The 22,150-nt window shown below is 57.4% G+C and overlaps 9 protein-coding genes across 9 annotated transcripts; 5 read left to right on the top strand and 4 right to left on the bottom strand.

The window, feature by feature from the left end:
- Nucleotides 1-360: 360 nt before the first annotated feature.
- Nucleotides 361-1,994, top strand: TRAVEDRAFT_46926 (alpha/beta-hydrolase; the record flags this gene model as incomplete). The annotated part of the gene is made up of 8 exons (XM_008039243.1): nt 361-685; nt 740-897; nt 954-996; nt 1,053-1,081; nt 1,140-1,207; nt 1,267-1,523; nt 1,593-1,767; nt 1,829-1,994. The coding sequence occupies 8 exons, from the start codon at nt 361-363 to the stop codon at nt 1,992-1,994; spliced, it is 1,221 nt and encodes a 406-aa protein (XP_008037434.1).
- Nucleotides 1,995-2,826: 832 nt separating this feature from the next.
- TRAVEDRAFT_167096 (alpha/beta-hydrolase) lies at nt 2,827-4,715 on the top strand (the record flags this gene model as incomplete). The annotated part of the gene is made up of 9 exons (XM_008039706.1): nt 2,827-2,840; nt 2,920-3,399; nt 3,462-3,619; nt 3,672-3,714; nt 3,773-3,801; nt 3,861-3,928; nt 3,995-4,251; nt 4,314-4,488; nt 4,550-4,715. Exons 2-9 carry the CDS (start codon nt 3,075-3,077, stop codon nt 4,713-4,715), a joined length of 1,221 nt encoding a protein of 406 aa, XP_008037897.1. The 5' UTR covers nt 2,827-2,840; nt 2,920-3,074.
- A 438-nt stretch (nt 4,716-5,153) lies between these two features.
- On the top strand, nt 5,154-6,812 carry TRAVEDRAFT_46924 (uncharacterized protein; the record flags this gene model as incomplete). Its single annotated transcript, XM_008039242.1, has 1 exon — nt 5,154-6,812. The coding sequence occupies one exon, from the start codon at nt 5,154-5,156 to the stop codon at nt 6,810-6,812; it is 1,659 nt and encodes a 552-aa protein (XP_008037433.1).
- Nucleotides 6,813-7,517: 705 nt separating this feature from the next.
- Nucleotides 7,518-9,170, top strand: TRAVEDRAFT_46923 (epoxide hydrolase; the record flags this gene model as incomplete). The annotated part of the gene is made up of 8 exons (XM_008039241.1): nt 7,518-7,842; nt 7,917-8,074; nt 8,131-8,173; nt 8,234-8,262; nt 8,317-8,384; nt 8,441-8,700; nt 8,763-8,937; nt 9,005-9,170. 8 exons carry the CDS (start codon nt 7,518-7,520, stop codon nt 9,168-9,170), a joined length of 1,224 nt encoding a protein of 407 aa, XP_008037432.1.
- A 1,988-nt stretch (nt 9,171-11,158) lies between these two features.
- On the bottom strand, nt 11,159-12,748 carry TRAVEDRAFT_71626 (uncharacterized protein; the record flags this gene model as incomplete). The annotated part of the gene is made up of 2 exons (XM_008039705.1): nt 11,159-11,452; nt 11,516-12,748. The coding sequence occupies one exon, from the start codon at nt 12,746-12,748 to the stop codon at nt 11,534-11,536; it is 1,215 nt and encodes a 404-aa protein (XP_008037896.1). The 3' UTR covers nt 11,159-11,452; nt 11,516-11,533.
- Nucleotides 12,749-13,854: 1,106 nt separating this feature from the next.
- Nucleotides 13,855-15,260, top strand: TRAVEDRAFT_147704 (aldolase). Its single transcript, XM_008039704.1, has 8 exons — nt 13,855-13,997; nt 14,060-14,188; nt 14,244-14,379; nt 14,432-14,601; nt 14,664-14,744; nt 14,804-14,915; nt 14,977-15,141; nt 15,202-15,260. Exons 1-7 carry the CDS (start codon nt 13,918-13,920, stop codon nt 15,133-15,135), a joined length of 867 nt encoding a protein of 288 aa, XP_008037895.1. The 5' UTR covers nt 13,855-13,917; the 3' UTR covers nt 15,136-15,141; nt 15,202-15,260.
- Nucleotides 15,261-15,276: 16 nt separating this feature from the next.
- Nucleotides 15,277-16,966, bottom strand: TRAVEDRAFT_28709 (alpha/beta-hydrolase). Its single transcript, XM_008039056.1, has 8 exons — nt 16,636-16,966; nt 16,427-16,584; nt 16,326-16,368; nt 16,239-16,267; nt 16,114-16,181; nt 15,796-16,055; nt 15,569-15,743; nt 15,277-15,504 (listed from the first exon to the last, which is right to left on the bottom strand). The coding sequence occupies exons 1-8, from the start codon at nt 16,958-16,960 to the stop codon at nt 15,339-15,341; spliced, it is 1,224 nt and encodes a 407-aa protein (XP_008037247.1). The 5' UTR covers nt 16,961-16,966; the 3' UTR covers nt 15,277-15,338.
- Nucleotides 16,967-17,660: 694 nt separating this feature from the next.
- TRAVEDRAFT_46918 (uncharacterized protein) lies at nt 17,661-19,301 on the bottom strand (the record flags this gene model as incomplete). The annotated part of the gene is made up of 1 exon (XM_008039240.1): nt 17,661-19,301. The coding sequence occupies one exon, from the start codon at nt 19,299-19,301 to the stop codon at nt 17,661-17,663; it is 1,641 nt and encodes a 546-aa protein (XP_008037431.1).
- Nucleotides 19,302-19,742: 441 nt separating this feature from the next.
- Nucleotides 19,743-21,388, bottom strand: TRAVEDRAFT_46917 (alpha/beta-hydrolase; the record flags this gene model as incomplete). The annotated part of the gene is made up of 8 exons (XM_008039239.1): nt 19,743-19,908; nt 19,973-20,147; nt 20,207-20,463; nt 20,552-20,598; nt 20,658-20,686; nt 20,745-20,787; nt 20,843-21,001; nt 21,101-21,388. 8 exons carry the CDS (start codon nt 21,386-21,388, stop codon nt 19,743-19,745), a joined length of 1,164 nt encoding a protein of 387 aa, XP_008037430.1.
- Between the last annotated feature and the right edge of the window lie 762 nt (nt 21,389-22,150).

The raw sequence follows: 22,150 nt of genomic DNA, 5'->3' as shown, positions 1-22,150 counted from the left end.
ACAACAACGCGTCAACAACGCGGCCACCCACGCGTCCCGGCCTCCCGGTCCGCCCGCCGGCCATTCCCGAGGCCGACTTTCTCGGCTTGCTCATGCGCTGACTGTCATCTCCTCCTCGCCCGCTCTTGGCGCGTTGCACACCGTCCGACCGGGGAGAGCCCGCAAGTCGCCCATCGCACAAGTAATGACAGCACATCCGACCCATCCTCGTCCCGCTTAGTCAATCGTTTGTTGTCGTCGCAGTGCGATACAGCCGGTTGTCATATCCGGTTAAAACACCGGTGTACCATACTTAACCCGTCCTTAACGCCCCGCCTGTCCGTGATCGACCCACGCCACCCCCCACCATTGTTATTCGAGATGGTCGATACCTCGGAGAAACCGTTCACCCTTAGCGTTCCGGAGGCCGACCTCGAGCTACTGCGCAAGAAGCTCGAGCTCGTTCGCCTTCCAGATGAACTGGACGGTGCCAACTGGGACTATGGTGCGCCTCTGGCAGACATCAAGCGCCTCGTCACGCACTGGAAGGACAGCTACGACTGGCGCAAGTCCGAGGCCGAGATCAACAAGCTTCCCATGTTCACGCGCGACATCAAAGTAGACGGCCACGGGTCGCTCAACATCCACTACATCCACCAAAAGAGCGAAGTGAAGAACGCAATTCCGCTCCTCTTCGTGCATGGATGTACGTCCAAGCTCTTCTGTGTCCCAGAAGACCGCGTTTACTTCTCGTTCCTAGGGCCGGGAGACTTCCTCGAAGTTCGGAAGATGCTGCCGCTGTTGACAGCGAAGTCTGAGGGCAATCCCAGCTTCCATGTTGTCGCTCTCGGTCTGCCCGGCTTCGGTTTCTCGGAGGCACCGAAGAAGCCTGGCTTCGCCGGTGCTCAGTATGCCGAGGTACGCGAATTCGAAGTTCTACACACAGACCCAGCAGCGTCTCATACACAACACAGGTCTTCAATAAGCTCATGCTGGCGCTGGGATACGACGAGTATGGTAGGTGGAGTGTCAATTTTTCGGCTTTACACTTTGCTCATCTCGTGTTCCTATAGTCTACCAGGGCGGAGACTGGGGATACCTCGTGCGCGTTTCCTACCTGCGTGCACCGCATACGCTCCCCTCTGATACAAACAACGTAGCTCGGACTGCACGCCGTCACCCACTACGCGCACAAGCACATCAAAGCCTGGCACACCAACTTGCCAGTGTACGCTTCTCCCCATGCAATCCACCCAACCCTAACTAACTCCAGCTGCGCCTTCCCAGATCTCAACCCCCCACTCTGCTCGGGAATCCCCTGCTCTACCTCAGTTCTCTGTTCCTCTCGTGGGACAAGGCCGCGATGGCCGGTCTCAAAAAGACCGCGCAGTGGCGCACGAAGGGCATGGGCTACTTCATGGAGCAAGCCACGAAACCCCAGACGATCGGGTACAACCTCGAGGACTCCCCCGTGGGCCTCCTCGCGTGGATCTACGAAAAGCTCGTGGGCTGGTCGGACAATTACCCGTGGACCGACGACGAAGGTGCGTCTCGCTGCATCTACTCTCCCCTCCTCGCACACTTCTCCGATATGCTGATGGTTCTCCCCACAGTCATCGAATGGATCTCCGTGTACTGGTTCTCCCGCGCGGGTCCGACCGCCGCCGGCCGCATCTACTACGAGATGACGGGCGGGCAGACGCACTCGTTCTACACCGGCTCCCAGTGGCAGTCCATCCCGCTCGGCGTCTCCTACTTCCCCGCCGAAAATGCGCTGCTCCCCAAGTCGTGCGTCCCCCCGGAACCATCTGTTCGTTCGACTCCAGCTGACATCCTGATGCGAGGCTAGATGGTCGCATATGATCGGGAAACTCGTGTTCGAGTCCTCGCACGACAAGGGTGGCCACTTCGCCGCGTTTGAGCAGCCGGAGAAGCTCGCGGGCGACTTGCACAAGATGTATGGCAAGGGCGGGCCTGCGCATGGAGTTGTCCCGGGTAAGAACGGATACGACTGAGTTGGAGTGTTTTGGTACGTCGTTGACGTATCCTTTGCGTCAATATTCTGCTCATCGCTGGCGTGCTAGATATGATGACTGTACACATGCTACTCCTTTCCGAGTTGATGTATATTATATACCGACCATAAGGGTCTGTGCAACTTTGCCGATGCACATTGTCGCTGAAAGTTTGGACAACTGAGCGTTCCATCACTGTTACATGTGATTTATACAGCTTGACTGGCTTCCTTGAGGGCGCCCTCGTCGGCCAATTCGAAGTTCCGCCGCCAAGGTGCGTCATTGTTATTTGAATCGGCTTCGGGACGCTGTAACATCATATTGATGAGATTCGCACTCACATCATGATCTACTCGCAGCATGAGCGCATGGGGGTGCCCATTTGTCGCGGGGACTGACCTCCGTGTCTTGGATACTTATCTTAGAGCTCATGCGTCTTGCGAGCTTCCACAGTGATGGAACACCTTGCCATGAGTGAGTCAAACGCATCCAGTGTAGCGCTGGCCATGGGCATTGGGAAAGCTCAAGCCAATAACGCAGTGACGTCCAAGGCATCGTGTGTATAAGTGCGCGACTGATTTGACTATGTCATGGGCCAACTCGCGTCCAAATCATGACGATTTATGATCCCATGTGAGACCAGATCATAGGACAATTTGACAAACAACCGTGCCGGACGAACGCGAACATCCCGGCTTCTTCGGCCACTCGCGCGCGGCCCGGCGTCTGACCACCATCCTTCTTGTCATTGACGGCGTCGGTAACGATGAGCACATCCAAAGCACACCCTGCTCGTTCAGCTACACCCATGTTTTGCACAAGCGACACTTCACGGCTCGGTTCTCGGTGCGTCAGTCGGTCTTCACGTTATTCTATGCACTGCTCATCTTGCTCGCGTCACTCGCGTACCTCCCTACGCGATCAGCGGCCCCGTGGGATCTGGTTTGTATGTGTCCTTCGCACATTCAGTCAATTCTGCTGCGGTGATCCTCCTTCCTAAACTCCGGCGCTATATTCGCTGCGAGCCTTAAGTACCTCCCGTCACGCCGTCACCCACCATCTCCGTACTGGCCCGTCAAAATGGCCACCACCACGGAGCAGCCCTTCGCGCTCAACGTCCCTGACGCCGATATCGACCTGCTGCGTAGGAAGCTCGAGCTCGTCCGCCTGCCCGATGAACTCGAGGGTGCCAACTGGGACTACGGCGTCCCCCTCGCGGACATCAAGCGCCTCATCGCGCACTGGCAGACCGCCTTCGACTGGCGCAAGTCCGAGGCAGAAATCAACAAGCTGCCCATGTTCACGCGCGACATCGACGTCGACGGCTTCGGCACGCTCAACATCCACTACGTGCACCAAAAGAGCGAGGTAAAGAACGCGATCCCGCTCCTCTTCGTGCATGGATGTGAGCGCGCGCCCCTTGACCTTCATGAAATGACCCCGCGCTAACGCCAGCGTGTTCTACAGGGCCCGGCGACTTCCTCGAGGCGAGGAAGATCTTGCCCATCTTGACAGCGAAGTCTGCGGATCACCCTAGCTTCCATGTCGTCGCGCCGAGTCTTCCTGGGTTCGGCTGGTCGGAGGCACCGAAGAAGCCCGGCTTTGCCGGCTGTCAATTTGCGGAGGTACACATTCGGAGAGAATAGACCGCCCGGATGCTCACTCAAAAACATACAGGTCTTCAACAAACTTATGGTCTCCCTTGGATACGACGAGTATGGTATGTGGAATGCAAACGTTACAGTTAGGAATATTGTACTTACGCTATAACATTGCAGTGTACCAAGGCGGCGACTGGGGACACCTTGTACGTGTTTCCTGCCCATGTGCGTCATGGACACCAGTCCCCTCATACGAATTGCACAGCTTGGTCGCCACGCGGTGACCCACTACGGGCACAAGCACATCAAGGCGTGGCACACAAACATGCCGCTGTACGTCTCTCGCACATTACCCGCCTAGCTCTGTCTTAACTGACACCCATGCCTTGTTCGTCGTAGAGCCGGCCCGCCCAAGTTCTTCTCCAACCCGCTGATCTTCCTCAGCATGTTCCTGCTCCCCTTCAACAAGCCCGCGCTCACCGCCCTCCAAAAGGCGCAGAAGTTCCGCAAGACCGGCATAGGCTACTTCATGGAGCAGTCGACTAAGCCGCAGACGCTCGGCTACAACCTCGCGGACTCGCCCGTCGGCCTCCTTGCGTGGATCTACGAGAAACTCGTGAGCTGGTCGGACGAGTACCCCTGGACAGACGACGAAGGTGAGTTTACCCCGCTGCACTCAGTGCGCGTTCTAGGTTACGCTTTGCTGACACCGCCACAGTGATCGAGTGGATCTCCATCTACTGGTTCTCGCGCTCCGGGCCCGCGGCCTCAAGCTTCATTTACTATGAGATGTCCAGCGGGAACGCGCACGACAATTCGCAGGGGACCCAGTGGATGTCCGTCCCCCTTGGCGTGTCGTACTTCCCTGGAGAGGTCGCGCAGCTTCCCAAATCGTACGTCTGTCTGCCTCCTTGCTGTGTCGAGTTTGTGGACAGGTGGTTGACCTGTCGCTAGATGGTCGCATCTGCTGGGCAAGGTGGTGTTTGAGTCCGATCATGATAAAGGTGGACACTTCGCAGCGTTTGAGCAACCTGAGAAGCTCGCGAGTGACCTGCGCAAGATGTATGGCAAGGGCGGGCCCGCGCATGGCGTCGTGACTGGTAAGAACGGGTACGACTAAGTCATGGGTATGTTGTATTGGTGCGTATATTCTTAACAAAACCACATCTCATGCTTAGCGTCATCCACATTACAGGAATGCTGTCAGCCCATTCGCTACTGTCTGATGCGTCTTTGACTATACCATACTCTTGCTCTATCGTTTCGCGATAACACTGTGAGTTAGCTCGTTGCTCTTATTTCGACAGTGTGAGGTCCCGTGGAGGTGCGTCGACGCAGCTATACTTCGCTTGCCCATGGCCGGTGATTGCGATTCCAACCGGGCACGTCAAAGGAAAGCGGGCTGACCTCCCTCGCCCGCGTCCACATCCGGATATCCGACCCGTCCGCCTCATAATCCTCGCCCCGCGGCTGACTCCCCCCCACCTACCTTTCCCACCTACCACTACCACCCCACTATCTGCTGCGCAGTCTACCCCCCACACACCCATATTCCACTATGTCTTTCTACACCCAGTCTACTGCTTACGTCTACACCTTCGACTCCGCGACCGGCGCCCTCTCCTCCGAGCTCATGCGCGTCCCCGGCGGACGCTGCGACAAGATGGACACCGGACGCGTGCTCCGGACGGTCGGGAAGGACACGGAGGGACTCGTCGACGAGGTGCTCCTGCCGCGCGGCGAGTTCGTCTACTTCGTGGAGCGAAAGGCGGCCCAGGGGGCTGTTGTGAGCGAGAGCGAGAAGGAGAATGAGGGCGCGGCGACGGGGAGGTCGCGCGCGGTGCGGAAGGCGATGCGGGAGGTGCGCGAAGTTGAGCTGATGGCGCGGAAGCTGGAGGCGGAGATGATGGCGATGGACGAGGAGCCGGAGTGCGCGATGATGGGGAAGCGCGGGGTTGTGGAGGTGGACAGCGCGGATGAGGATGAGAGCGACGATGAGAGCGTGTGGAGCGATGATGATGAGGAAGAGAGCCTTTGGGGTGGGGACGACGACGAGAGCATGATGGAGAACGATGAGGAAGAGATCGAGGCCGAGGTGGATTCGGACGAGGAGGACGAGATGGCATTGCGGGCGGCAGAGGCGTTTGCGATGAAGGACGAGGAGGACTGGGAGGTCGCGCTCTTCGGCGGGTACGAGGACGAGGCCGCCCCCATGGACACCGACGAGACCAAGGTCGAGGACGAGAACAGGACTCCACCCGTGGTCGATGTGCCGACGACCGCGGAGCAATGGACGTGCGAGGACGACTGGGAGATCGTGGACCTACCCCTGGCGCATATGGATCTGGTCCCCTCTGGATACAACGCTGGCGCGACCCTCACCAGGACTAGAATGGAGGCCGACCCTAGGACGATGACGAAGACGAGAGCCGAGGCCGACGTGGACCGCAGAGCCGACACCAGGACCAGCGCCGATACCAGGACCAGAGCCGACCTCAGGATTAGTGCCGACCCCGGGAATAGTGCCGACCTCAGGAGCAGCGCCGACGCAGAGAGGACCAAAGTCAAGACCAGGCCGATGGTGCCGATGCGGACGCTGAGGACCGACGGGACCCCCAGGATGGCGGCCGCGACGAGGACGAAGACGAAGAACGAGCCTGCGCCGAGGATTACCTCGGTTCAGGTTTCTAGGATCAAGGCTATTGCCGGGGACGTACTGAGTGCTTTCAGGGGGAAGAAGCGCAAGGCCGACCGGGACGAGGACGACTCTAACGAAGACGCGACGGGGACTCCATCGGATGGACCGGGCGCGCTCGCAGTGACGAAGACGCTCGCTGGGCTCAAGTTCAAGAATATGAGGACGTGTCTTTCGAATCTGGGGCCGACTGGGACAATTTCTGGCAGGGTTCCGACGGCTAGCGCGGGTTTCCACACGAAGGTGTACGACCGGAAGCTCTCTCCACAGACGATCGACCCGGACCTGGCAGGACGCAAGCGCAAGAACGAGGACAAGGAGGAAGGCGAACTCTCCGAGGACGATACACCCCTGGCGAAGCGGGCGAGAACGACGCAGGCCCCGAGGACCTCCAACGATGGGGCCCCGAAACCCGAACGTGGAGCGCGAGGACGGTGGAACGACAGGCGGCAGTGGGCGCAGAGGAAGATATCGACGACGATGGGTCAGCGCCGGTCGCAGATGGCTCAGCTCGGGCGGTAAACAGATGTTGGGAGTTGTCTTGTGAGTAACGTCGCTTTACGGAAAACGAGGATACGCATGCTTACCTTATGCTTAGGTTCCAGTTTCTGTTCTGTCTTCGCGTTTGTTTTGTGCTCCTTGTGAATCCTAATGCCCCATGATTTCATCCTTGCTTCGTCCGATTGTATTGAATCCGCTTCCTTCTATATCATCGCATCCGGTTTGTCGCGCTTTCTTGGTCGATTGTCGCGGTCCGCACAAGTGAGTATCTCGTCTTGCGCTTTGAGCGATACCCCGAGGACTGGATGCCTCTGGATGACTCTGAGGTGCTGAACCGATCTATCGGGTTTGAGCCAAGATCCTTCTGACTAGTCGAAATCGGGCACACCACATTCACCGCCACCGCGACCTTCTTCAGCGCGCTCAGTATGTTCTGAGGAGCGTACATCAGAACCCATCGAGAAGAGAAGCATTCGCTCTGCTGGCTCTCTACTAGCTAGTCCAGTTTTGGATGTGTCCTCCTCGCCATTCAGTGATGTGACTCGTCGCGTCCTCAAGTGCACACCGACGTCATGACCGCGGCCCCGCCGTGTTCGTTTTTGCTTATGAAGCCTTCGCCTATGGTCATGAGACGCATACTCGTGGAGTCGCATATATACTGGCACGTAGCCCTCGCTCAGCTTTTTCCTACTACTTCCTGACTTTACTAAGCAGACTTGCACGGCGATGAGCACCTCCACAGAGCAGCCGTTCACGCTCGCGGTGCCCGACGCAGACATCGACTTCCTGCACAAGAAACTCGACATTGTCCGTCTTCCAGACGAGCTCGATGGCGCGGGCTGGGACTACGGCGTACCCCTCACCGACATAAAGCGTCTCGTCGCACACTGGAAGGACGGCTTCGACTGGCGCAAGGCTGAGGCGCAGATCAACAAGTTGCCAATGTTCACGCGCAACGTCGAGGTAGAGGGGTTCGGGACGCTCAACATTCACTACGTCCACCAGAAGAGTGAAGTCAAGAATGCGATTCCTCTCCTCTTCGACCATGGATGTGTGTATATTTCCGATCGCTGCCACAAGCAGGGGCTCACATGGCTAATATACACCTCGTTTGATGCTCGATAGGGCCAGGCGACTTCCTCGAGGTCGGGAAGATTCTGCCGCTGTTGACAGCGAAATCTGAGGGTAACCCCAGCTTCCATGTCGTCGCGCCCAGCCTGCCCGGCTTCGGTTTCTCGGAAGCATCCAAGAAGCCAGGCTTTGCTGGTCGCCAGTATGCCGAGGTATGCAATCTGAGACCAGGAATGTATGTCCCGGAAGCTCAGGTAGCATTATGCAGCTCTTTAACAACCTCATGCAATCTCTGGGGTACGACGAGTATGGTGAGTGTCTCTGATTGCGTGTGCTTTCAAGCAGCGTATACTTACCCCGAGGGTTTTCAGTCTACCAGGGCGGGGACTGGGGACATCCAGTAAATGTTCTATGTCCCTGTGTGTCCGCATTAATTGACCAGTTTGTCTTGCAGCTCGGCTTTCATACTGTCACTCACTTTGGGCACAAGCATGTCAAAGCGTGGCATTCTAATATGCCAGAGTATGCGTCCACTCACCGCGCACTATCGAATCCACTCTGATCTGACTCCCCGATAGGTCCCGCGATCCGAAACTCTTTTCCAACCCGCTACTCTACCTGGGCAGATACACTATCCTCCGCTTCGACAAAGACGCGCAGAAGGATTTGCAGAAGGCGGCGAAGTTCAACCAGAAGGGCACGGGCTACGCTATGGAGCAGTATACGAAGCCGCAAACGCTCGGGTACAACTTGTCGGATTCGCCGGTGGGTCTCCTGGCCTGGATATACGAGAAGCTCGTGGGCTGGACCGACAAGTACCCATGGACGGACGATGAAGGTATGTCCTCTGTTCACGAACGTCTTGGCCCGTGTACACCTCGTTCTGACGTTCGCGTGAAGTGCTCGAGTGGATCTCGGTCTACTGGTTCTCGAAGCAGGGCCCTGCCGCGTCCATCAGGATCTACTACGAGATGACCGGGGGCAACACGCACGACGTATTCGAGGGCGCGGAGCGGACGACCGTCCCATTCGGCGCGTCCTACTTCCCAGGCGACCTCTTCTCTCTCCCCAAATCGTATGTTCAGGCTATTATGCCTGACATCCGATAACATGGCTGATTAAATCATCCTCTGTCCCGACAGGTGGGCGAGCATGCTCGGAAAGGTGGTCTTCCAGGCTGTGCACGACAAGGGCGGGCATTTCGCGGCGTTCGAGGTGCCGGAGATGCTAGCGAGCGACTTGCGCAAGATGTATGGGAAAGGCGGGCCCGCGTATGGCGTCGTTCCTGGGAAGAACGGGTACGATTAATATTGAGGACGGGGGATTACCCGTACATACCTTGGATTGTCGCATTTTACATGTTCAAATGAATCGAGAAAGGCCCCGCACTGGCATCTTGCATGCCTTGGTTTTTGGTTCTCGCCGCATCTTGGACATCCGGTTGTTACAAGCTAGGTGTTCGTGAATCTCGAGATATGCCAGTATGTCGGAAGGTCTACATGAACGCGTCACATTACAAACCCTACCAGTGCACAACGCACAATGCCCTCACTGCGGGTGCCGCGGCATCTGTGTCCGCTTGCCCGCAGAAGGCCTCAGCGCACGCGCGCGCGCAGCAGCCCCCTTCTGCGCCTCCTCGCGCGCCGCACTCGCCCTCTGCGCCTCCTCACGCAGCAGCCGGGCCTCCTTCGTCAGCTCCGCGATCCCATCGCGCATCGACTCGGCCATTTTCGTGAGCGCCGCGATCTGCTGCTCCTGCCCCTCCTTCCCCAGCTTGAGGTGCTGCTGCAGGAAGTCGTGCAGGTTGTCTGCCGACGGTTGTGTCGGGGCAGGAGGCGGAGGCTGAGGGGCGCGGAGGTCTATGACGCGATGGTCAGCATTGACCAAAGGCTGCGCCACTGGGGAGACGGCCGCGAAGTCGTGCAGCACAGGAGAGAGGACTCACCGATCGAGATGGCGCGGCCCAAGGGATGGATAGACTGCATCCTCTGCAGCCCCTGGCTCTGCAGGACCTCCTGCACCGGCGTAGTCGCGCGCGTCCCAGGCATAGTCATATCCTCCGTGCTCAGCGTCTCGAATGACATCTGGCTGGACTGACTCGCTTCCTCGACATCGACATCGGGAATCAGGTCGACGGACCCAATGGAGGAGACGCTTTCTTGGGAGGCAAACACGGGCGTGCCGGGCCAACAGGTCTCGTGAGATGGACGTCTTACGCTGGGTGGTGGCGGGGTCGCGGGAGGGCGGCTCTGGCTTCCTAGGTAGTGTATTGACGGGTCGACGTCCATCGCTCTGCTTGATTTCTTCTGCCGAGTGCAGCTATAAGGATCGGGGGCACAGACCGTGTCAGTACAGCAGCACTACCGAGGCGTGGTTGATGTGTGGAGACGGGAAAGGAATAGAAGTAGACATGGCGTCTCGTGTATATATCCGAGTTCGAGGACCAAGCGGACCAAGCGGACCAAGCGTCAAGAGTCGGGGACATTGACGGCTGGTGCACAATCTGCGGTGCTTTCCATTGTTTCCGTTTGACAAGGAGTGAGCAGAGGCCGGGAGACTAAGGCAGCGGTAAGATAGACGACTACTAAGGACAGCAGGTTTAACGGCGTTAAAAATTCGTCATAAACGCGCATTCAAAGCCTCCAAACACATGCTGAAGCCAGTTGTACGAGCAGGATCGAAGCAGCAGATAAATGGGCGCATGAGTACTTAGCAGCATATTGGAGGGGCCGAGACGTAGAATCGCCACAGAGAAACGCAGGGCAGTCCGGTCGTCAGTGTACGAGAGTAAGGAACAAACCTCGACAAGCGCGCGATACTAAACGCCTCGGCAAACACCGCCGATTTGGCGGACCAGGCGCAGCCACACCGTATATCTCCGACATTCAACCTGCGAAATGAAGTCTATTCTCTATTCGAGTTACCCCGGGCAACACCAAGGACACATACACGAACAAAAACTAGATCTCGTCCAAACTGCAAGATCAGGGAAAGGGGGCCGAAGCGACCAACGCTCGTAATCGGGAACGAACAAGACGAGAAAGGGGGGGAGAGATGTCGGACATGTGCCGTACGGTGATTATACGAGGAGCCCTAGCGTAGCCTGGGATGTCTAGATGGAGAGGTGTGAGGTAAACGAAAACGGAAGCATGAGTGATGATGATGCGGTGTATGTACTTTGCGCGTTCAATATCTCTTCTAGAGGGTGGTGGTGATGTGCCGATGCCGATAATTAGCCTGCTGTGTTTTACGGATGATGCCTGGGAGTCTTGGTGTCTAGTGCATGGGTAGAGAGGGGGGAATATACGGGGGCTGTATGGTATGCGATGATTGTCCTGAAACTGATGCCAAATGCGGGTGAGGAGTACGACGACGCGGAGCGGTCTATGAGTTGTGATGTTGTGTGGGCCGATAATAGATACGTTCTGGGATGGGAAATGCCGGAGAAAGATGGTCCGTGTCCACAATGTCCAAAGAGGAGACACGAGTTTACTGTTGAGAATGTTGCGCGGCCGCGCCGGGGGGCCTACCTTGACGTGTAGATGATCGAAAGACCTCTACGTTTTGTTCCTCTGCGTGCGCCTCGGGATCTGAACAAACATGGTTAGCAACAGCATCAGCTATGATCAAATACGTATTGCAGGACAACTCACGATACCCAGCGCAAACGCTTACTGCCATGCAGGCAGTGCGCGGTCGACATCAGTCGGTGCCGCCAAACCCCGGAGGGGTACGCGACCGCGCGCCCGCCCTCGTTCCGGCTCAGGCTCCCTGCGACGCTCCTTCTCCACCAGGTGCTCGACCGAACTATCCCTCCGACGCCGACTAGTGCTCCGTCCGCGCGAGCTCACAGAGACCTCCGCCTCGTCCTTCTCCATCTCCAAAGAACGCTCGATGTCTTCATCACTAACCAGTGACATGCCGCTCGCAGACCGGTGCAAGATCCTGCCGGCGCCACGCCCGACGACAGTGCTCATCCGGCGGGTCCGCTCCGGCATCTTCTCTGTACTGCGGCTGCTGCTGGCAATGGAGCCACGTCTCCCACGGAGTTCCGGGTTGGCGGGGTACGGAAAGTGCCTGGATGAGCCGTAGAGCGGACGCTCCGCTTGCGCGACATTGAGGGAGACGACAGGTGCCGCAGCCACGGTACGCTGTGACGCCTTCAACTTGGTGAGCAGCAGTTGTCGAGGGCGACCACCGGAGTAAACTCGTCGAGAAGGGCTTTGCATGCGGGGAGGCGAAGGCGACGGGGAGCGATAGAAAGACGAAGGAGACATGGAGTCGCGGTCGCTCCAAGATATCGACGAGTCGGCGATAGAGGACGCCAGAGGTGCACGAAATGCACTTGTGAGGGGCTGATCTTCATCGCAATCCATGACATCCGGCGACAGACAAGATGTCGCGGAGGGCAAGAAGGGGGCTGAGAAATCCGACGACGACGGTTCGGGGAAGATGGATTTTGTGCCGTACGGCACCGGGGGGACCTCACTGGCGGAGGAGTTCGCACATGCGTCTCCGTATGTGTTCTGGGAGTCCCGCAGGGGTGCCTTGGGCAACGAGTACAGGAAGGGCTCGTTAGCGTAAGGATGAGCCTTACTGCTATTCCCGGCGCCGAGTGCAGAAAGCGGTAGGAATGCCGCCGCTTTCTGTTGCAGAGGAAACAGTCGCGTGGAAACACCTTGATTTTGCAGGTATAACGGGGAAGTCATAGCTGATACATCCGGCGAGACCGAGAAGTCGAAGTTGAACACAAACTCGGGAGAGTTCTGATCCCTAGGTGGTGAACATAGTGGATAATTCGACTTGCGTTTTGGGACTGCGATGGGACTGGAGCGGGCAGAGGTAGCCTTGTGAGGCGAGAGGGTAGATGATTTAGAGTAAACCATGTGAGACAGGGTAGCCACAGTAGATGGACGAGCGTTGTCTCAGAAGAAGGAGGTCGTAGAGGAAGTGTTCGATCGACGGCGTTAGTAGGACGCGGTGAGAACTAGGAAGGGAAGTTTCGGTAGTCCCACGACTGTCCCCGAGGCCGACGCAGAGTACTGGAGGGATGATACGTGTGAGCACATCCGGCATATATTTTGTGCACTACGCGGAGTTGGAAGAGGCACGTACGAGGAAACTGAGACGTGATATGGACCGCCACAGAACCGCCACAGTGCGCCGGAGACTTTTTGAGGTACAGAGACGACGTGTGCCTTACAGGGCAAAGCGGCAAGAGACAAGCCACGTAGCACCTGCAAGTCATACATGTATGGAGTGAGATAGAGGACGAGAAATGTGGGATTATTTTGGGTGGCGGGGAAGGGACTGAAAGCGCATACACTTACCTGCTCAGAGCTGTATCGGGTCTTTTGAGACGTCCGTTGAGCGATAGTTGCTATGTCTTTCTGGTTGGGAGAAAGAGCTGAGTGGCGTGGGCCGTTGTCTGCGTGGTGAATGGAGAGCAGGAAGAGACGGGAGAGGAGGGAGGAGGACGAGTGTGGGGAAGAGGACAAAAAGCCTTTGTAGTTCGAGAATGGAAGTTGTGACCGTCTGTGTGAAGACGTCATCGCGTGGCTCTCGCGTGGCAGCGTCTACTCCAGGCGCTCGTAACGTCTAATTGCCTCCGCGGCCGCACCTCCCCTCCGACACCGGGCACGCATAAAGTAATCGGTTTACCAGCGCACACACCTGACAATGGGACATAAGTTACACAGTATCATTGCCTCTGAAAACCACACCGTTGTGGCCTTGACTCGTTGAAGCGATATAGGTGCGTCTTCCAATTCTCTTCGAAAAGCCAAGTATGCCAGGCGTGCGAGTTCCCGTGGGGCGTGTCGGACTTCCGACGGGATCCTGACATAGTACTGCACCACAACGCAGACAGCTACAACGTCTCACGATGGCTGAGCTCTGTGGAGAGGTCAGGTGGCAGCCCGGGCCGCCCATTGCACCTCTCGCAATCGCAAGTTGGGGTTGATAGCCTGCCCAACACGATCTCACTAGGCTCCCACTACGTCGACCATCGAAACAAACGCATTGTGTATGACCTAGAGTAAGCTCACGTATAGCGATGTCACTCGAGAACAACCGCACCCTTGCCATCCTGCGCAAAGCAGAGGCAGAGGGATACGGCATACTCGCCCAGACATGGTGAGATCCGCTCATTCGTGCGCATCTTTCAACGCTGTTACACGATCTAACATGGAACGCAGTTACGATGCGAACTGCGTTATAGGTCTGGTGCGCGCTGCCGAGCGCGCTCGTAGTCCAGCGATCATCCAGATGTTCCCCATCACACTCGAGTTCGGAAAGGGTCCATGGCTGCAATTCTGCCTGAACGCGTCAGTAACGCAGTATCGTTCTATTCTATTCATGCTTGCTTGACTCTTCTATCAGCGCCCACCAAGCCTCAGTTCCGATCGCGGTGAACCTGGATCACGCAACCGATCCGGAGCACCTGGAACTCGCGCTCTCGCTCGCCGAGCAGGGTATCGCGTTCGACAGCATCATGGTCGACGCCAGTCATGCGGAGGTATGTCTGCAACTACATGCGTCAATCACGAAAGCTCATGCGCTATCGCCAGACAGACGAAGAGAACATCGCCCTCGCGCGGCCGTACGTTGAGCGAGCGGCGAAATGTGGCATCGCCGTGGAAGTCGAGCTTGGTCGTCTCGAGGGTGGCGAGGCCGGTTTACGCATGATATCCGACGCGAAGCTCACCAGACCTGAGAAGGCACTCGAATTTATGGAAGGGTGCATTCCATATCGCTTCTCACACGTAGTCGCTTATTGACCATTTATTCTGAATTGCGCAGGACTGGCGCGCTGGTGTTGGCACCGAGCATCGGTAACCTCCACGGGTTGTACATAAACCCTCCTAACTTCAGACAAGACATGTAGGTGCCCGCTTCCATAACGCCGAGTAGATCCTGATCAATTCGTTGTAACTTTGTAGCCTTCAGGACCTGCAGAAGACATTCGAGGGCAAGATCCCGCTCTGCTTGCACGGCACCGACCAGCTTCCAGACGAGCTGTTCAAGGAGTGCATCAAGAACGGGATCTCGAAGGTGATCGACCTCTCCGTGCTCGTATTATGCACAGGCTGACGAGCTGCTCGACGACACATAGATCAATATTAACAGCTGGGGTCGGGACCCCTACGCGAAGAAACTCGCCGAGAGTCTGCAGAGCAAGCCGTTCCCCGACGCGGTCGACGATGCGACAAAGGTGTTTGAGGAGGTCTGCGAACGCTTCTTCAAGCTGTTTGGATCCGCAGCGAAGGCGTGAAAGAAGGTACTTGCTCAGCCGAGATTTCGAGTTTCGGCGTAATCGCTGATGGCTTCTGTTCCATAGGTTCAGTAGGATGTATCATCTGTATTTTTAAGCGATGTGTACGATATGCTACCGCCAACGGGGATATAACAGGTGGGGAAAGTGGTCTCGGTATATCCAAACAAATACAATACGACAACTCAAGGTACTTCTCGGTCTCAATCGTACCCATTCTTGCCAGGAACGACCCCATATGCAGGCCCGTCCTTGCCATACATCTTGCGCAAGTCCCCCGCCAGCACCTCCGGCATCTCGAACGCCGCGAAATGCCCGCCCTTGTCGTGCACGGCCTGGAACACCACCTTTCCGAGTATGCTCGCCCACCTGTCGACAAAGATGAAGATCCATATCAGCTTTAGCATCGCCGACAATGATCATGTGCACGCACGATTTAGGAAGAGAGAATATGTCGCCCGGGAAGTAGGACGTGCCGAACGGGACGGTTGTCCGCTTCGCGCCCTCAAACACGTCGTGCGTGCCGCCGCCAGTCATCTCGTAGTAGATCCTGATAGACGCAGCAGGGCCCTGTTTCGAAAACCAGTAGACCGAGATCCACTCAAGCACTGCACACGAACGTCAAAACGACGTGCACACAGACCAACACGGAGGACACACCTTCATCGTCCGTCCAAGGATACTTATCCGTCCAGCCAACAAGCTTCTCATATATCCAAGCCAGAAGACCGACAGGCGAATCCGCCAAGTTGTACCCGAGCGTTTGCGGCTTCGTGCAGTGCTCGATAGCGTAGCCCCGTCCCTTCTGGTAGAACTCCGCCGTGTTCCGTAACCCCTTCTGCGCGTCTTTATCGAAGCGGAGGGTGGTATACCTCTTCAGGTATAGCAACGGGCTCGAGAACAGTGTTGGGTCGCGGGAGCTATGAATCCGGAGGTCAGGTCAGAGCGGACGTCATAGTGCGCGGTGAGTGGACATACTCTGGCATATTGGAATGCCACGCTTTTACGTGCTTGTGCCCGAAGTGTGTCACAGTGTGGAGGCCGACCTAAACGACAAGCTGATCAATGACATTCTGTCACACACATGGACGTAGAGTATTTACGGGGTGTCCCCAGTCTCCACCCTGATAGACTAGAAACACACGGGATAAGCTCTCCCTGCGACGGTGAACATGAGGAGAGCTACTTACCATACTCGTTATAGCCAAGAGAGATCATGAGGTTGTTGACAAGCTACATAAAGTTGTGTGTAAGCTTCCCAGATGTTAATTGCGGGTCTTAGGCTGCATACCTCGGCGTACTGGCGGCCAGCGAAGCCCGGTTTCGTGGGTGCGTCCGAGAAGCCGAAGCCGGGCAGGTCGAGCGCAACGACGTGAAAGCTAGGCTGATCTGCGCTCTTCGCAGTCAAGAGGGGTAAGATCTTCCTGACCTCAAGGAAATCACCCGGCCCTGTCGAACGTGTCAGCCTGACCAGTCCTCCGATACTCAAGGAATACGTACAGCCATGGACGAAGAGAAGAGGGATAGCGTTCTTGACCTCGCTCTTTTGGTGGACGTAGTGGATGTTGAGCGTCCCGAACCCCTCTACCTCGATGTCGCGCGTGAACATCGGTAGCTTGTTAATCTCGGCCTCCGCCTTGCGCCAGTCGAACCCGTCCTTCCAGTGCGCGACGAGGCGCTTTATGTCGGCGAGGGGTACGCCGTAGTCCCAACCTGCGCCATCGAGCTCGTCTGGGAGACGGACGAGCTCGAGCTTCTTGCGGAGAAAGTTGAGGTCCGCGTCGGGCACCGAGAGGGTGAACGGCTGCTCTGTGGAGGAGCTCATCGTCGCTCAGGTCTGCTCAGAAACAGGTCAGGAAGCAACTTGAAGGACTGCAAGGGGTGCGTGCCTGTATATATGAGACTCCGCGGCTCGCATGCGTCTCATGACCATCGGCTAGGGCTTCATAAGCGAAAACGAACACGGAGCCGCGGTCATGACGTTGGTGCACATTTCAAGGACACGACGAGTCACATCACTAGATGGCGAGAGGGCAATCCAAAACTGGAGTAGCTGTAGTCAGCACTAGAATGGTTGCTTCTCTTCTCACAAATTCTGATGTACGCTGCTCAAGACAGATCGAGCGCGCAGAAGAAGGTCGCGGTGGCGGTGAGGGTGGTGTGTCCGATTTCGATTAGTCAGGGAGGTCTTGGCGCAAGCCCGATAGATCGGTTCAGCATCTCTGAGTCTCGTCCAGTCCTCGAGCGGAGCACCGGTCAGTGAAGCGCAAGACGAGATACTCACTTGTACGGACTGTGACAATCGACCAAGAAAGCGCGACAAACCGGATGCGATGATATAGAAGGAAGCGGATTCAATACAATCGGACGAAGCAAGGATGAAATCATGGGGCATTAGGATTCACAAGGAGCACAAAACAAACGCGAAGACAGAACAGAAACTGGAACCTAAGCATAAAGGTCAGCATGCGTATCCTCGTTTTCCGTAAAGCGACGTTACTCACAAGACAACTCCCAACATCTGTTTACCGCCCGAGCTGAGCCATCTGCGACCGGCGTTGACCCATCGTCGTCGATATCTTCCTCTGCGCCCACTGCCGCCTGTCGTTCCACCGTCCTCGCGCTCCACGTTCCGGTTTCGGCGCGCCATCTTCGGAGGTCCTCGGGGCCTGCGTCATCCTCGCCCGCTTCGCCAGCGGAACGTCGTCCTCGGTCTCGGAGAGTTCGCCTTCTTCCTTGTCGTCGTTCTTGCGCTTCCGTCCTGTCAGGCCTGGGTCCGTCGTCCGTGAAAGGAGCTCCTGGTCGTCCGCCTTCGTGTGGAAACCCGCGCTAGCCGTCGGAACCCTGCCAGAAATCGTCCCAGTCGGCCCCAGATTCGAAAGACACGTCCTCATCTTCTTGAACTTGAGCCCAGCGAGCGTCTTCGTCACTGCGAGCGCGCCCGGGCCGTCCGGTGGGGTCTCCTTCGCGTCCTCGTTATCGTCATCGTCCCGGTCGGCCTTGCGCTTCTTTCCCCTGAAAACATCCAGTACGTCCCCGGCAATAGCCTTGATCCTAGAAACCTGAACCGAGGTAATCCTCGGCGCAGGCTCGTTCTTCGTCCTCGCCGCGGTCGCCATCCTGGGAGTCCCGTCGGTCCTCGGCGTCCGCATCGGCACCATCGGCCTGGTCTTGACTTTGGTCCTCTCTGCGTCGGCGCTGCTCCTGAGGTCGGCACTATTCCCGGGGTCGGCACTAATCCTGAGGTCGGCTCCGGTCCTGGTGTCGGCGCTGGTCCTGGTGTCGGCTCTGCGGTCCACGTCGGCCTCGGCTCTCGTCTTCGTCCTCGTCCTCGGGTCGGCCTCCATTCTAGTCCTGGTGAGGGTCGCGCCAGCGTTGTATCCAGAGGGGACCAGATCCATATGCGCCAGGGGTAGATCCACGATCTCCCAGTCGTCCTCGCACGTCCGTTGCTCCGCGGTCGTCGGCACATCAACCACGGGCACGGTCCTCTTGTTGTCCTCGTCCTTGATATCGTCGTTGTCCATGTGGATGGCCTCGTCCTCGTACCCGCCGAAGAGCGCGACCTCCCAGTCCTCCTCGTCCTTCATCGCAAACGCCTCTGCCGCCCGCAATGCCATCTCGTCCTCCTCGTCCGAATCCACCTCGGCCTCGATCTCTTCCTCATCGTCCACCACGCTCTCGTCGTCGTCCCCACCCCAAAGGCTCTCTTCCTCGTCGTCATTGCTCCACACGCTCTCGTCGTCGCTCTCATCCTCATCCGCGCTGTCCACCTCCACAACCCCGCGCTTCCCCATCATCGTGCACTCCGGCTCCTCGTCCATCGCCATCAGCTCCGCCTCCAGCTTCCGCGCCATCAGCTCAACTTCGCGCACCTCCCGCATCGCCTTCCGCACAGCGCGCGACCTCCCCGTCGCTGCGCCCTCGTTCTCCTTCTCGCTCTCGCTCGCAACAGCCGCCTTGCGCTCCACGAAGTAGACGAACTCGCCGCGCGGCAGGAGCACCTCGTCGACGAGCCCCTGCGTGTCCCTTCCGACCGTCCGGAGCACCCGGTCGGTATCCTTGTCGCAGCGTCCGCCGGGGACGCGCATGAGCTCGGAGGAGAGGGCGCCGGTCGCGGAGTCGAAGGTGTAGACGTAAGCAGTAGACTGGGTGTAGAAAGACATAGTGAAATATGGGTGTGTGGGGGGTAGACTGCGCAGCAGATAGTGGGGTGGTAGTGGTAGGTGGGAAAGGTAGGTGGGGGGAAGTCAGCCGCGATGCGAGGATTATGAGGCGGACGGGTCGGATATCCGGATGTGGACGCGGGCTAGGGAGGTCAGCCCGCTTTCCTTTGACGTGCCCGGTTGGAATCGCAATCACCGGCCATGGGCAAGCGAAGTATAGCTGCGTCGACGCACCTCCACGGGACGTCACACTGTCGAAAATACGAGCAACGAGCTAACTCACACAGTGTTATCGCAAAACGATAGAGCAAGAGTATGGTATAGTCAAAGACGCATCAGACAGTAGCGAATGGGCTGACAGTATTCCTGTAAGGCCGACGACGCTAAGCATGAGGTGCGGCCATGCTGAGAAAACACGCGCTGATACAACATACCCGTGACTTAGTCGTACCCGTTCTTACCAGTGACGACGCCGTGCGCAGGCCCGCCTTTGCCATACATCTTGCGCAGATCACTCGCGAGCTTCTCGGGTTGCTCAAATGCTGCGAAGTGTCCACCCTTGTCATGATCAGACTCAAATACCACCTTGCCCAGCAGATGCGACCATCTGGCGACAGATCAACCACCTGTCAACAAACTCGACACAGCAGGGAGGTAGACCTGAGACGTACGATCTGGGAAGGTGCACGATCTCTCCAGGGAAGTACGACACGCCGAGGGGAACGGACATCCACTGGGCGCCCTGCGCACTGTCGTGCGCGTTCCCGCCGGTCATTTCATAGTAGATGTAGCTTGAGGCCGAGGGCCCGGAGCGCGAGAACCAGTAGATGGAGATCCACTCGATCACTGTGGCGGTGTTAGCGGAGCGTAGCCTAGAACGCGCAAGTGCAGCGCGGTAAACCCACCTTCGTCGTCGGTCCAGGGGTACTCGTCCGACCAGCTCACGAGTTTCTCGCAGATCCACGCAAGGAGGCCGACGGGCGAGTCCGCGAGGTTGTAGCCGAGCGTCTGCGGCTTCGTCGACTGCTCCATCAAGTAGCCTGTGCCGGTCTTGCGGAACTTCTGCGCCTTTTGGAGGGCGGCGAGCGCCGGCCTGTTAAAGGGGAGCAGGAACATGCTGAGGAAGATCAGCGGGTTGGAGAAGAACTTGGGTGGGCCGGCTCTACGACGAACAAGGCATGGGTGTCAGCTTAAGACAGAGCTAGGCGGGTTATGTGCGAGAGACGTACAGCGGCATATTTGTGTGCCACGCCTTGATGTGCTTGTGCCCGTAGTGGGTTACCGCGTGGCGACCAAGCTGTGCAATTCGTATGAGGGGACTGGTGTCCATGACGCACATGGGCAGGAAACACGTACAAGGTGTCCCCAGTCGCCGCCTTGGTACACTGCAATGTTATAGCGTAAGTACATTATTCCTAACTGTAACGTTCGCATTCCACATACCATACTCGTCGTATCCAAGGGAGACCATAAGCTTATTGAAGACCTGTACATTTTTGAGTGAGCATCCGGGCGGTATACTATTCTCTCCGAATGTGTACCTCCGCAAATTGACGGCCGGCAAAGCCGGGCTTCTTCGGTGCCTCCGACCAGCCGAACCCAGGGAGACTCAGCGCAACAACATGGAAACTAGGGTGATCCGCAGACTTCGCTGTCAAGATGGGCAGGATCTTCCTCGCCCTCGAGGAAATCGCCGGGCCCTGTAGAACATAAAGATGTTAGCGCGGGTTCAGTTCACGAAGCGTAAGGGGCGCGCGCTCACATCCATGCACGAAGAGGAGCGGAATCGCATTTTTTACCTCGCTCTTTTGGTGCACGTAGTGGATGTTGAGCGTCCCGAAGCCGTCGACGTCGATGTCGCGCGTGAACATGGGCAGCATGTTGATCTCCGCCTCGGACTTGCGCCAGTCGAAGGCGGTCTGCCAGTGCGCGACGAGGCGCTTGATGTCCGCGAGGGGGACGCCGTAGTCCCAGTTGGCACCCTCGAGTTCGTCGGGCAGGCGGACGAGCTCGAGCTTCCTGCGCAGCAGGTCGATATCGGCGTCAGGGACGTTGAGCGTGAAGGGCTGCTCCGTGGTGGTGGCCATTTTGACGGGCTAGTATGGAGATGGTGGAGGACGGCGTGACGGGAGACGGGAGGTACTGAAGACTCGCAGCGGATATAGCGCTGGAGTTTAGAAGGGAGGATCCAAGTGTGCGAAGTACCCACGCCAAATCCCACCGCGCGGCTGATCGTGTAGGGAACGTAGGCGAGTAACGCGAGCATGATGAGCGGTGCACAGAATGGCACGAACACCGACTGACTCACCGAGAACGGAGTCGTGTAGTGTCGCCTGTGAGAAACATGGTTGCCATTGAGCGATACTGAACAATCTGCAGGGTGTGCTCATCGTTGCTGACGACGTCGACTCGAGAAGGATGGTAGTCGGGCGCCGGGGCGGCCGAGACCTGCCCGAACGCACGCGAGCGACCGAAGAAGCCGGGATTCGCGTTCGAAGTTTGGGTTGTTTGTCAAAACATCCTATGTAAGATCTGCGCTCACATTGGATCATAAATGACAAGATTCGGGTGCGAGTGGGTCCAGACGGACGAAATCATAATCCCACGTGAAATCACGGTATAGGTGTCTGTGTAAGCTCAAACACTCAGTGCTGCTAGACGTACCGCTCATATTTCCAAAAACCCTCGGAAAATGGCGTGCACGACAGCGAGCGAAAAGCACTAAACCTGTTCAACCTGGAAAACGTAGTCGTACGAAGGAACAGTTGATTAGACGAAAGCACGGCACCCAGTGTCCGGGGCGCAACTCCCTAAGACTCCCCGTCAAGGTATGCAAGGAACATCGAGGA

The sequence above is a fragment of the Trametes versicolor genome (genome assembly GCF_000271585.1).
Source record: "Trametes versicolor FP-101664 SS1 unplaced genomic scaffold TRAVEscaffold_5, whole genome shotgun sequence".
Classification (NCBI taxonomy): domain Eukaryota; kingdom Fungi; phylum Basidiomycota; class Agaricomycetes; order Polyporales; family Polyporaceae; genus Trametes; species Trametes versicolor.
The sequence above is the reverse complement of the archived record's forward strand: the minus strand, read 5'-3'. Positions and strand labels throughout refer to the sequence as shown.

What these genes read in the sequence shown, in the direction of transcription:
- TRAVEDRAFT_147704 (XM_008039704.1), top strand. Translation starts at nt 13,918, where the DNA reads ATGTCACTCGAGAACAACCGCACCCTTGCCATCCTGCGCAAAGCAGAG. An exon ending in CTGCAATTCTGCCTGAACGC is followed by an intron (nt 14,189 to 14,243) that starts GTCAGTAACGCA and finishes CTCTTCTATCAG; the next exon opens with CGCCCACCAAGCCTCAGTTC. An exon ending in CCTAACTTCAGACAAGACAT is followed by an intron (nt 14,745 to 14,803) that starts GTAGGTGCCCGC and finishes GTAACTTTGTAG; the next exon opens with CCTTCAGGACCTGCAGAAGA.
- TRAVEDRAFT_28709 (XM_008039056.1), bottom strand. Translation starts at nt 16,960, where the DNA reads ATGAGCTCCTCCACAGAGCAGCCGTTCACCCTCTCGGTGCCCGACGCG. An exon ending in CTGGCCGCCAGTACGCCGAG is followed by an intron (nt 16,369 to 16,426) that starts GTATGCAGCCTA and finishes AACTTTATGTAG; the next exon opens with CTTGTCAACAACCTCATGAT. An exon ending in ATATTCTCTCTTCCTAAATC is followed by an intron (nt 15,505 to 15,568) that starts GTGCGTGCACAT and finishes CTTTGTCGACAG; the next exon opens with GTGGGCGAGCATACTCGGAA.